This window comes from Corvus cornix, chromosome 1A (genome assembly GCF_000738735.6).
Source record: "Corvus cornix cornix isolate S_Up_H32 chromosome 1A, ASM73873v5, whole genome shotgun sequence".
In the NCBI taxonomy this organism is placed as follows: domain Eukaryota; kingdom Metazoa; phylum Chordata; class Aves; order Passeriformes; family Corvidae; genus Corvus; species Corvus cornix.
Genome location: NC_047057.1, coordinates 5184532 through 5198728, shown reverse-complemented (window position 1 = coordinate 5198728; position 14197 = coordinate 5184532). Strand labels below are relative to the sequence as shown.

Sequence of the window (14197 nt, the reverse complement as noted above, 5' to 3'; positions counted from 1 at the left end):
GCCATACTATATGGGTACTGAATTAGTTTAATTTGTCATCATAAATCAATCACTGCAAAGCCTTAACTAAGTTAATTGCTCTTTGAATTCCCTTTCTGTTTGTCAAAATCTCTCAGAGTCACTGATATATCATATTCAGGCTATTATTCAAGTCATATTGGATGATTACCTTTTTATTACAGGTAATTTTTACATAATGTTCATATCGTACTGACAAACCATAAGGCTTAAAACAGAGAAGGGAACTGGATATTAAAAAACTGCTCCATAAAGGAGAGTGCCAGCATAGTCATCAGAAAGGGGCTCATGATGTTAAGTGAGAACCAGAAATATATTTGGGTTTTTTTGCTTCTTGTTGGACAAATGGTATTTTATCAGAAAGTGAATGAGGTTTCATAGTAAGTCATCATGGGTGCCTGCATTTTGAACCAGATTATTCTAAAGGTTAAATAACCTGCTAAGCCAATTCTGCACAGCCCTGAGATTTCTCTCCCACGTTGACCCTCAAGCCTCAGGTCCCCAGACGGTCTGTGGCGCTTCCTTGACCATACCAACACTGTGGCACTGAGCATGAACAAATGTGTTTTACCTGAGCTGGCCCAAAGGGACGAGGGAAGCCCCAGAGCAGACTGGCATCATGCCAGTGATTGCCAGCCTGGTGTAGGGTAGAACTGACCCTACTGTGAATGGGCACCAAAAGAGAAGAACAGCCCAAGTTCCTCTTCAAAGTTCAATTTTTTTCCTATTCTACACACCTAAATGGACTTTGAGGTTTCCTTACAGCCAGTACACAACCTTTGGGCAAAGTTCCCTCTAAGCCAGTCCTGTTTCCCTATGATGTCAAAAAAGTTTAATAAAACCAGTAGTGATTCTTACAATGTAAAAATTAAAAATGTTTCCCTTGACAACATCTGGCAAAAAAGGAAGCCATGAATATTTTACAAAAAGAAGTTCCTACGAACTCCACCTTGCTGTGAAAATATTGAGAGATTCCTCAGAATGGTATTTCTTCCTTGTTAAACCCTTAATCAAATAAATTCATGCAGCTAATGTCCTAATTTCATGCCAGAACTTCAATACAAAAGGTTTGCTGCTACTTGGAATATGTATATCCCACTTGAAATAAGAACCACGTAAACCATGACTCTGTTAAAAGCATGGGAGTGCAGAGTGTGGGCTGTTAATTATTGTTGTGATAACCTTAAGTAGGAGGATATATCAAAAAATGTACATAAAGACAACAAATAACCCTTATCATGTCCAATAAATCTAACTTCAAATACAGAACAAAGACACCAAAGAGTTTTAGGCGTAGATTTTACTAATGGATGCCCATTGATTTCTAACTTCAAATAACCTCTGCATGACATTAAAGGTGCATTTATTCAGCTACTTGGCTCCAAGAATCCAACCAACATATAGTGCTCTTGTGTTACTCTGCACTTAACCCTTGCCAGGAAATCCTACCAGATTCACTTGTCAGCAAAAGAGAGCACATTCTGTTTTTAAAACAAAGCATGTTAAAATTAAAACAAAAAACAAATGTCAGCGCCATGAAGGCAGTTAACGCAGTCCCTGAATACAGCTCTTTGAGGTTTGCCCTCTATACAGAAGCCAATTTTCACTAAGCAGCAAATTAGAGCATGGGGGAACCAAGATTATTACATCTAACTGATGGTACAGTATAAATTTAGATGGGTGGAATTTATTGGATTACTCTGTTTAGGGAATAAAAGTTAAACACCTCTAACGAAGCCATGAGATTCTTAATGAAGATGAGACTAGTTAAGGCCTCAGTTCTACATCTCATCCCAAAGAAGCCCATTTCTAAGATCATTATTACATTCAAATTGAGTTTTTCCCTCTTCTCCCTTCTGCCTTTTGAAACAAAATCCAAATGAACACTCCAAGAAAACCTGACTCAAAGCTGAATAATATAAACCACATCCCTATGAGCTGTGAGGGTATAAGCAACCTGGTCCCATGCTATGTTTGAAAAGACACATCTGAAAATTCATGTTGTTCATTTGCAAGACATAAAAGCTACTTGTGATGCCAGCACCAAGTAAACAGAAGAGAACTGTCCCTATTTCGTTGATCAGTATCATATATCATAACAATATGCCTGTATTTGTCAAACATTGCGTATCTTCTTCTCTGCCTAGTAGCAATCCTACATAACAAGTGACATCTAAATATTTATTTTGGGAAAGATAAAAGCTCCAATATATGACAAGGAATATTATGACTGACAGAGAGATTATATTAATCATGAGTAAAAAGATGATGTTTGATCCTACTTGTGCAGAAAGTTTTAAAATTAAAAAAAAAAAAATCTTTTAAATGAATTCTATCCTCAGGAAAATGATTAAAACCAGAAAAGCCTTGAAATGTCAGCTGGTGACATGTTTTTCTTCTTTATCTTTCTTTTTTGTTGTTGTTGCTGTGAAAAAAAAAAATCTGAGAAAATACAGCAAAGTGCATCATTAACTTCTTATTAATTTTATAATACAAAGGCAATTCAGTTAAAATAGTAGTGCTGCAACTTTAAATTACAGAACTAGCTTGGTATTTAATGAGAGATTTAGCACAGCGGGGTTTCTGTTAAATTAAGTTGTGCCTTCACATCACAGTGGGAAAACAGGTGTATATTGGTTTAGAATTATGGAAATGTTGACTAATTCCAAGGCTTGTAATCAAACAGCAAGGCACCCTGCAATATTTTCTTCCAAGATTCTGCATTAATCATTTATGTCTGGTCTCATTTTCTTCATGTCCACTAAAAGGGTGCAGCTCAAAGGAGCAGATCAAGCGCTGGTGTTTTCATGTCTCTGTTAAGGATGAGGTCCAGGCAAAAAGCAGAGATAGAGACATAGCACTACAGGCTCTGCTCAAAAACCTACTTAAATTAAACTGAACATGCAGCCTTGGAAGGGGCATAAATTTCACACTAAACCCCCACTTTTTTGGCTTCACTGGTGCTGATCCAAAACCTGCTTACGAAGCCACATGGAGCAAGTCTGCATTTAAGAAATGAAAAGACTAAACCCAGAAATAATCTAGGCTCTATCATTAATGAACACAGAGCTATTCTCCTCCATGCTTCTGCAGCAGCACGGGTTACACCTGAGTGCAGGTAAAACACAGACAAGTTCCAACAGCCACAGCATCCCTGCAGTGCCCTGCTCCTGCCTCTGCCAGCTTTCCTTACCTTACACTAATAAATCACCTGCCTTTCCCTCAGATTTTCTCCCTGGGCTCTTTAAGGATGCCTTATCTGATGCACGGTGGTATTACAGCAAAAGGGGAAGGCATAGATTCTTTTGTTTCCAGGAGACACCTTATTACTGAACCTCCTACTGATCATACCTCGCTTACTGGAAGCAAGCTGACATTGATGCCCAAATGAACCTGATCCAAACTCATCCCTTGTTGTAGTTCTGCCAGAATATTGCTTCCATTTGCTCTGAGACTATTTCACATGCAGACCTATCCACTACCTATTCCTGCTCATTCGGTAAAAGCTACTTAGCAGGCAAGAGGAACAATACAGAAATTGCTAAAATTCACATAAGGAGAATCCTGCTAACGTGAAGCATTTCCAGCACGTGTGCTACAACTTTAAAGTGTGCTTAAATGAAGTTATTTTGGGAATACACAGATGCAGCATAACAGTATCCCCATATACACTGAATGTCAAGCATAGTGCATGTGCGAAATATAGAATCTGTTACATTATATATGCTGAATCATTGTGAAAGACAAGCAGTAGAAATGTATTCAAGTTGCTTCTTTTTATTAGAGGCTTCCCTTTAAAAAAGTAAGTATAAAAACTTATCTCATAGTAAAATCTAAACACCTCTGGCCATATCAGGAATATTTTTAAAGCCGAGGCCCCAGAGTCATGGGAAACCAATTTCCATATTTCCCTAAAAGAAAACTTGGTAACATTACAGTCAGGACAGGAAAAAACAGCTTGGAAAGATAAATTTTAAATGACAAAGAGCTAGAGAGGGCTTTAGGAAAAAAAAATTTTTTTTGAACGTTATTTTAAAAACATCAGAAGGTACATTGGTGTCTTCAACTGTGGCCTGCTCATTAGCTCTGCAGAAGTGGAGGAGTGCTCAAGTAAGATGTAATGCAGAGATGAGCCAGCTTTGCCACCTGTTTGTGAGGAAGTCAGAGAAGGAATGTGCCCCTCTGAGTTGCCCACTGGGATAAATAAGATCTCTCAAAACATAACAACCAGCTTGGGGGACTCAGGGAAGAACAGAAAACAAAAGCAGCTGAGGGAGCTGGGTTTGTTTAGCCTAGAGAAAAGGAGGCTCGAGGGGACCTTATCACTCTCAGCAAGTCCCTTACAGGAGGGTGTAGCCAGGTGGGGGTCGGGCTCTGCTCCCAGGAAACACAACAGGACGAAAGGACATGGCCTCAAGCTGCACAGGGGAGGTTTAGGTTGGATAACAGAATGAACTTCTTCACTGAAAGGGTGGTCAGGCATTGGAACAGGCTTCCCAGGGAAGTGGTGGAGACATCATCCCTAGAAGTGTTCAAAACACAACTGGATATGGCACTTTGTGCTATGATTTAGTTGACATCATGGTTTTTGGTCAAAGGTTGGACTCGATCTTGGAGGTCTTTTCCAACCTTAATGATTCTGTGATTCTAAATGGACTGTCTATTTCTTAAGGGGGTAATGTGCAGATATTGTGGTAGAGCTTCAGAGATGCTATCTGGGCAGGGTGCTGCTCCAGCAGCTTGGAATCACCTCCATCCTACCCAGCCAGTCCACACAGCCATTTGACTCAGCATGATGGAGACCAATTACTCAGTGAGTTGGTTTAGGAGCAGCACTGAATGGGATTAGAGAGCATTTGTCCAAGGGCTCGGCCTTTTCTGGCGGTGGGGATGGGAACCAACAACTGGGGTTGCAGAGCCAGGGGATGCTGAGATTCAGCCTGAGCTCCAAAGGGGTCTCAAAGGGAATCGTCCCTCAGAGCCTTCCTTTCTCTCTCGAGGATGGCACAAGTGCCAAGACTCCCACTGGGAGGCTTGCAAGGTCTTGACACTGTCCCTTGCAAGGGCCAGTTGCTGGAAAACACCACTTGAAGCACCACAACTTTTCTCCTGCTTTCCTGTGGCTGGCCTACCTTTGCAAATGTCCTACCACCATTCCCAGCATTTCCATTACAAATGACAGAGGAAGCCCGTTTTACCTTGGTGGCTTAGCAGGGCTCATGGGTAACTGTCCAACACACCTCTCGACACTGGTCATTTCCATGACACAAGAGTTGGCTTTCCTAGCAGAAAATCACTTGTGTAAAGTGAACTGGCCAGATATAATTTTTCAAACACAGTGTCCAGTTTCACACACAGCACATAGGAAGTAAAGGAGATATTGGCCATATAACTGTCAGTCCAGTCAATGCTCTCTTTATTTACACAGTGTGTTTATTTATTTTCATGTCTGTAACCAGACACTACAAATATATACTTGAACACTTCTCCTACATCAAGAGGAAATATACCTCCATCCTTTACATTTTTTCTCTTCCATCCTCAAAGTATTCAGCAGAGAAAATGAAAACAGTGGTACAAGAATATTTCAGTGTTAAGACATGCAATTACCAGTGATATACTTCTCTGTAGCCCTGTAATTTAAATATAAAATACCATAGAAAAACACCAAAGATATGGTTTGTACAACACAACCACAACTGTTCTGAATGCTGGTGCCAGTGGGAGTAGGTGGTGAGGAGAGGTGATGTCAGGGGACAGGATGACACCATGCAAACAGCTATGTGGTAACACACCCCACAACATCCCGAGATATGCAGCCACTGCATTCAGGTTGTTTAGAAACCATGTGGATAAGGGCTGCATTTAACAACGTTGGCTGTGTTTTGTCTTTTTGTCTTCTCTCCCTTTTCAAATGTGAAGCCCCAGTGGTGCAGTGTTTTCCTGCTGTATGTTTTGTCTCCTTCCTCCTTACCCCTTAAATAAATTTAAAAAAAGGATCCAAACTGCTCTTTGGCCACTGTCTCTAGTCAGCAGGAATCAGCACGCTTTCCAGCCAAGGGACTTTCTAGAGAACAGCAACTGCCTTTGAACATGATGCCATTGCTACAGGATTGGCACCAATACAGGACAGACCATCAGCTTAGCCACTTTCCTTGCAGAGATCAAGGTCATTTGGGGCACCCAGCAGCATTGAGAGCAAAAGGGCTATTTTTCTGGCAATAAAATAATTAGGATCAAAAAGTAAATGTACTCACCCCAGGTAAAGTTTTAATATTGTGCAGTGCATTCTGTGCCTCAAGAGCAGCTTTTCTTGTATAAAATGTTACGAAACAACAACCTATAGAGAGAAATGAAAAGCTTTCAGAAATTAGTGAGTATGATTTGTGAGAGTACAATAGGGAGGGAGAAAAAACAGTGGTTGAACAACACATTATGAAAGCTAGAAAAGTGAATTATCCTGAGGCGCCTCAATGACATGAATAAAAGATAGCTTGCATAGTTTAAAATAAAAAGTCCCCCCCTGTGCATTGCATCTATAGCACACCTGCATTGTTAGTGAACTGTAATCACTTAGAAATTGTTAACCAAAATCCAATTGGCTTTGTACATTGTAAATAAGGTTATATTTTTCTGAAGGCTCCTCATTCTACTTTGAATATAAGTAACATGGCAGGCTCAAGCAGCAGGAATTCATTGTTACATCCCAAGCAGAAAATCAGGTTAAAGCAGGACCCTATTTAAAGGGCCTTATACAAAAGAGCTAAGGTTGGTTCCCCCCTTTCTTTGAAACCAGGCAGTACTGGAGGCAGGACACTCATCTCAGTTTCAAGAATGAAAAACAACCTACAGGTGAATTTGCCACTGCTGGGATAGTGGAGGCTGCTGATGGTTGACAGAATTAACTCCCTGCATCTGCAGAATTTTCAGTAAAGCAGGTGGTTTTAGTTGTCTTAATTCTGTGGTTTCCCTTTTGACAGCATGGTCCAGCCAGGTGGTCTGTGGGACCAAACATGGGTTGCTGTCACTTTCTCCACTGGAAACATGTGAAGTAGCTTTTGCTGCAGCACACACATGCCAGGCAGCTCAACACCAGCCCCAGGGTCAGGTCAGGGCTCACAGGCAGATCCTCAGGGAAGAACTATAATGTCACAGGCATGGGACAAAAAGCAAGGGCCAGGGTTTGCCTGTAATGCCCCATGGCAATGAAATCTGCTCCTTGACTTCGAAGATGAGATGTTTTCTGCAAATGGGGTGTTTGGTGACCCAGCTGCTATGGGGAGAGGGGAAAACATTCTGAGCAATGCTGGTAGGGGGGCAGAAGTGGCTACTGAAGTAAAACCTACTTCACATGAAACAGGATGATGCAGGTCTTACTGATGAAACAGAAAACAATCCTGTTCTCTTAATCACAGTCAGAGGTTTGTTACAACTCCAGAGAAATGTCAAAACCAATCAGTAAATAAAAGAAACCCTGGCTCATGAGCCTTGGTTCTCCCTTGGAGCGTGACACAGATAAAATAATCTGTGCTTCAGGCGGTGAGCAAAGATGATGCTTGTATCAGCTGCCTAATGTTGACCAAAGTGAAACATCCCAGCCCACCTGACATGCTTGCTTGTGTTCAACCCTGCAGCATCCCTGTAATGGCAAAAGACACAAGGAGAAGGTGTGCACAGCAGCACACAGCAAACACTGGAAGTAACTGTGTGGAGGTGGCCCATACCACACTTTGGAAGGAAGGGCTGAATCCAGAACAGCCCCTTCATTGCCCCTTGCTTGGCTCAAGCTGTGCATGGTACTGTGAATGCTCCCTCTGGCTCTGCAGCCAGGCCAGTGACAACCATTACCTCTGTAACAAGAAAAAGTGACCATGTATTCCCAGATGGAACACACAAGTTTATCCCTAATGCAGAAAATCACTTGCAGGCATAGAAAAACATGGGCAGGCAGGTAATGCAGACTTAACACAGCTGAGAGGAATATTTTTCATACTGCCAACAAGTTCTTCAAAATTTCACACTTTACGATGGAGATGGTTTAATAATTATTTCAGTAAGCAGAACATTGTTCGCAGGGATGTGTGCTAGAGACAGGCACAGCCTGTTAGGGTTTGTGTTTGCTTTAAGTGTTTCTAAATCTTCTGTTTCACTGGAAAATTCTGAAAATTTGTATTATTTTACCCCAGATGAAAATGAGAAAATAATCCAAGTTTGTGACATTTAATAGTTCAACTTTGAGACAACACTGCAATATTTTTCTATCCTGCCAGCCAGCTCCAAGTCTATCTCCTATTGTTTCTTTGTTTAGTTTATGAGCTTTTTAATATAAAGTTTTTTAACCAGGAGAGAAGATTCAAGGGGAAAATATCAAGCTGTAATCACAAATTTGCAATTGCCATGTCCTTTTCCATGGGCCCGAAGAGTTTCATTTTAGATTTCAGCTCTGTGGGTTCATTCTGATAAGACAAAATTTGAAATCTATTGGTTTATCATTCTTGGCACTACTTGAAAGAACTGCACTTGAAAGATGAATATGCTGTGAAATACCCTTTAACTGGTCATTTTTGGGAAGTAATAGCTCAGGAGAGAAAAATGTTCCTGTGAATGAGGGTCGGAAGAAACAGTAGCTTAATGGGAAACGTGCAGATGTTTCAGGCAGGTCATCGGACCCTGACAAAAACAGAGACTTCTAAGCTCACAGACTTATACATCTGAAAATACACATGGATAAAATTTTTCTCAGGATACATTTGGCTTATATCTTCTTAAATAAAACAAACCCCACAACAAGAGCTGGTTTGCTGTGGTTTGAGTAGAGTATGGACACTTACTTGTGGAAACCTGAATTTGAAAGTATTTGCTACAGAGGTCAGAGCTGGACTCAAAAAAGAAAATAAGAGAGCAGAGAGTAACAGAAAAGGGAATAGTCCATGTTTACCCAAGGAAATACTGTAGCTTAGCCTGTGAATTTTCCAGAGGTGCTGCATCCATGTTACACAAACTGCACTGAAGATGTCTCCACTGTAAAATCGCTTTAGGTCAGTACATAGAAAAAAGTACCTAATTCAGTTTTTTCTGCAGGAATACTGGAGGGGAAGATGCCTATGTAAAAGGACAGGGCTAGTCTGTGTTTTAGGACTGGTAGCTGTCCCCTGCTTAAAGGCAAAGAGGCAATGATCTTCCTTCCTCCATTTTACTAAAGAAAATTTGATATTCAAAGACAAACAAGTGGCCCAGCTGGAAAAGAAAGAGTGTTTCCTAGTGAAAGAAAATAAAAAAATACAGCCCTCCCCTTCAGGCCCCATGCACACAGTCATTGCTTCATCACCAACAAATTCGACGGCAGTTTGAATCACAACTAGACTTTTCTGACACGCAAATAGCTCAAAGCCTGGCAGTGATAACCTTCTCCCCTCCTAGTCAGGACAACTTAAAAGGTGAATTGGTTAGTGGACATGGTTCTGCTGCTCCTCAGCAGCCCGAAATACAGCCCAGTTTAACTCCACATGGGTTAGTGTATTCTTGCCCACAGGCAGAGGAGCTCGTGCTGCCTGTCAGTACCTCCAGAGCAAATCTCCCACGCTCTGCTGAGCTGGTTGTGCTCTACTTGGAACAGTATTTACTACAGCGTAAGGCATTTCTTCTTTGTACCTTAAAAAAAATGCTGAATGAATCATGCAGATCCCTACAGTCCCTTAAGGACATCGGCAACAACTTCATGGCTATCCCGCCAGATGCTTGAGCAGACTGAATAAAACCTGCCACTCCGTGCTGCTCGGCGTTTAATGGCAACAAATGGGATGCCTGAGAAACAGCAGCAGAAAACAGCCCCACTTCTCAAGGCATCTGACGAGCAAACGCTGCAGTGTGGACACTACAATGCTCAACTTCAACACCTCATTAAAAAAAGGGAAAAGATCTCTTACTTCAGCTTGTTTTCACTCTCCCCCCTCCTTCCCTCCCCCCTTCCCCTTTTTTTCTTTTTTCAAAGGAAATTTAGTGCCAGAGAAAGACCTCAAGGTCCCAGCCATTGGGAGAGAGTTGACACATTCAATTCTCCATGACACATTCAATTCACAAGCCCTTGCTCGGGCTGCCAAAGGCACCAATTAGCACCAGTGGTGGAGATTTTATTTATTTAATTTCTACAGAAACCTGTTTAGCAAGACAGTGACAGGGACAAACAGCCTCGTGTATAGCTAGAAACAGCTTTACGTGAGTCACTGTCAAAGATGGCAGCAATGGATTACAGGGGAATCAAGCCATAGGTTCACTGAAGTCCTCATTTAGAAGTGAGGAAGGGGAAAAAGAAGATCAAGTGGTGAAGACTTTCAGACTACTGTAGCCATGATTTTCTGCTGACAGTGAACTTGGGTTTCTGGAGGACATTGTGGAATTATGACAAATTTCAGTTTTCACCATGAAACTTCAAGAAATGCCATTCCTCCGGTAAGCAAGAGGATTTTTTCAAAGAGCTGTTAGTGACCCCTTGTAATGGGGCTTCTCCTCCCGTGTGACTTCTGCTCTATGACCCAAGTTTACCTCCCAGGAGAGCAGCCACAGCATTAATAGGCTGCAAGATCCAGCTCTATGACATCTCCAGGAGCTCTGCCATACCATTATTTCCTTCACTTTCTCCCAGTTCAAACACAGACTAATTATGCCGTGAGAGCTGTTTACATTCCTAATTTTGAACAACTAACAAAGGGAAGCTCTCCTCCACTTGAAGATGTGGCTTACACAGTCCTCGTTGGCATTTAACGGCAGTGGGATCTGTGTAAGAGGCTTAATCTCTCAGCCAGGATTTCATGCCTGAATGAATACGCCAACCTCCATCTTGCTTCGGGTGAGAAAAAGTCTTTTACAGCTCCCTAAACTGAATAGACAATTCCTGTGTTAAAGTTACCAAGAATTACACATGTGCATCAATATGAGAAAATAACCCTTGGATGTGGACAGGAATTAAAACACGCTCCACAGGATGCTCTGAGGTTTTGATTTGCTTGAAGAAAAACATTCTGGAATTTCCCAGGCCTGAAAATTTAACTCTTGGGAATTAAAAGAGAAAAGATACAGGAGGAAAAAAAACAACCTGTATTTGTTGGTCTGATTTATTAGTTTCTTTAGTTTTCAACTGTCAAAATTTGTCAGTTTGGATCTCTCCTGTGTTGTGCATATTATCACCTGCTGCCAGTATCTGAACCCTAACCATGGGGCATAGAAATACAAGAGCTTATCAGGGTGCCTGCAAAGCATGCAACAACTTAAAAATGAAATTTGCTTTACCTTTTAGACTAATAAAATAAACACTTCAAAACAGCTATAATGATTATCTGATGATTGAACTCTGTATTCTTTTAGCAAGTAATGGAATCCTGGCAGACAAATTCAATTCAAAACACATTCACATTCAGGACATCAACAAAGTCATCATGTTGTGAATTGAAAATTCCTTTAACGGCCGCGTTTGAATTCTAAGGGGCTGACAGATCAAGGGACTGAAGGCCCTGGAAGGCTAAATGAGTGAAGTCCTGCTATGTTTCTTTCTTTCTGTGAATGAAGCTCACTTTTGTGTATGCATTTGCAAGCAGAACAGGTGCTGGCTTCATACAAGCCTGGAATCTCAATGGGGACAGTAGCTTCTTGTCAATCCAGCAGAGTTCAAGCTAGTTTAAGTTAAGGAGGATTTCTTTTTCTTGTTTTTTTTCCCCACTCCAAATGTTTCTCTCCTGATTTCCACATTCACTCACCCACTACGAAAATTTAAACACTACACTAATACAGGGCAGGCTTTAACAAGCTCTCTTGCATTCCAGCCATCCACCCAAACTCTGGAATATGTGCTCTGTAAATCACAAGCAGCTGCCTGAACAGTGTGATTTGCAACCAAACACACCATGACCTGTAATGTCATTTTCCAAAAGCCAATGAAGACATTAAAAGCTCTTTTCCACTAAAGCCACTGAGAAGACCTGTTGCTACAAGGAGTTCAGGTGTGTGGTTGGGCAATGAGAATTTTCACTTTTGTTACATTTGGTGCAGTGCAATGGGAGCCTTGCCTGGCATTTATTCTGTGCTACAGATGTTAGTGCAATTAGCTAACCTGCACTGGAGATGCTGGTCTAGTATTAGGAGAGGTATTTCAAGTCTTAGAGATTTTGATTGGGTCATTCCAGACAAAACCAGAGAAAACCATGAACTGTCTGAATAGCAAATACAGCCATTTCTGACCAAGGAACCCAGAAATAAAAATCCAACTCTTTTTGAAACTCTGCTTATCAGAAGAAGGTGGCTAAGGCAGGGATGTATTTTGAATCCTACCTGCACCATCCTTATGCTCTATTGTTTATGGAGTCATGGGAGAGTAAGATGGAAAGGATTCACTCCTGAAGCAATCCCTGATAGAATTGCCGAATACAGCAGAAATCAACTTTTAATGATGCCACCTCCCAATTAGCTCAGGTTTGCTAATAGTTTGATATAATTGGCACCCTGATGGAAACCGTATTACCAGTCCTGTCACCAGCCAGGAAACCACATTGCCACTCTAATGACAGCACATATTATAGCGATGCCACTTCTAATATTAATACATTAGCTGAATGTAGGAAAGGGCTCACATGTGAGAAGGATTCACAACTGGGACGTGCCAAATTCCACCCTGTGCTCTAATTTTCCTCCTGGTTATAGCATTCAGGGTGGCAGTGCCCCAGCCCCAGAGTGCCCCGCATTGCATTGCTTGCATTAAAGCACAAATGCTCCAGGCCGGTAACAGCCCCGTAAATGGCCAGTGAAAAATGATCCCATGGAGCTCAATTTTTTCTCTCCATGCCTTGCAAGTTATGACGGCCTTTCTGTTAATTGGCCACAAGTCCTAGTTTGCTGTCAGCCTTCAGCTGCACCGGGGAGCTCTTTTGGAGGAGTCGCACTCTGTCATTCCCATACCCTTGTGAATACAAATGCTCTCTATAAATGTCCTCTGCCTACAAAATGGAAGTGTTTTTTTTTCTTCTTCTTCTTTTTTCTTTTTTTTTTTTCCTTTTTTTGACCTAGATTAAATTTGCTGCATTTTCAAGCCTTTTGGGAAAGCAACTAAGAACTAATATGCACCAGTTCATGTGCCACAACACTTCCCTACCCATTATTATGTAAATTTTGACTAAAGTGTGACACAGATAGAAAAGATATCAAGGGCAAAATTGCCAGAATCTACTTTTCTTGCTCTCTGAAATAAGCCAGTTATATTAAACAGTTTTAAATGGCTAATAGCTGTACAAGTATCTGAAGAATTTCAATGTACAATTTTTCATATAGGACAATGACAGCTTTTGCAAATTCCCAAACTCTCCTGCTGCCTGTGTAATGACTGAGAAGTGAATGGCCAGCATCCTGGAACCGTCTGTTTTACTTCTGAAGGATGGGGCCAACTTCCACACCTGCAGCTTGGCAACACTCGTATGATATCTGCACTAGGTGGTGATGAAGGAGTAAAAAAAAAGCAGATGCAGAATTAGATTCTATACATGGTGGCAGGGTAAATAAATAACACAAATCAGGTTTATAGCATCAAGGCAATTTTATGTCATTACAAACTAATCTGTCCCTAAAGAAACCATCCTTGCGTGCTGGGATGGAAGCGGAGCTTTATTAGTCTGGGCTGAGTAGTGGACGAGAGACATTGCAACACAAACTCAGGAAGTTCTGTGAAGACAGAGCTGAGCAGTCAGGGGCACTGAGCCTGCACATCAGCACTGCACCAACACCCTGATCTGCAGGTGGCCTGGCCTGGAATGCTCCTCCTTTGCCAGCCCGTCCAAGTACCCACCCAGTGCAAATCCCTAGGGAGAGCCATTGAGATGGACAGCTGTCGCTCAACCAACATCAGTGGGAAAATCAAAGCAGCAGCTCAGTGACTCCTGTTGAGTTCATGTTTGGTCTGTTCGCATTTCTAGATCTCAGGGGTGGAGAATAATTGGGATCTTATACATCAGTCCATATGGGTTACAATAAAGACTGCTTGTCAGAGCTTTTGGACAAGAAATTCTCAAATAAATAGGACAGCAGGGGGAGATGGCATTCCAGCCTCTACGTCTATCAGGGGTGTCCCATGGGAACTCACTGCACTTCCCACTTGTAAAATACAGAAAAGAATACACACAAAATACGAGAATTTTTTTTA

General features: G+C 41.5%; 1 protein-coding gene across 14 annotated transcripts in view; it reads right to left on the bottom strand.

Annotated features, from left to right (window-relative positions):
- The window catches only part of CELF2 (CUGBP Elav-like family member 2), a 550097-nt gene that overhangs the window by 96247 nt on the left and 439653 nt on the right, over positions 1-14197 (bottom strand). For all 14 annotated transcript variants that reach the window (XM_010407804.3, XM_010407802.3, XM_010407801.3 and 11 more), the window contains one exon: positions 6276-6358. In XM_010407804.3, the coding sequence (XP_010406106.1) occupies positions 6276-6358 (83 nt within the window). The remainder of the gene's footprint in view (positions 1-6275; positions 6359-14197) is intronic.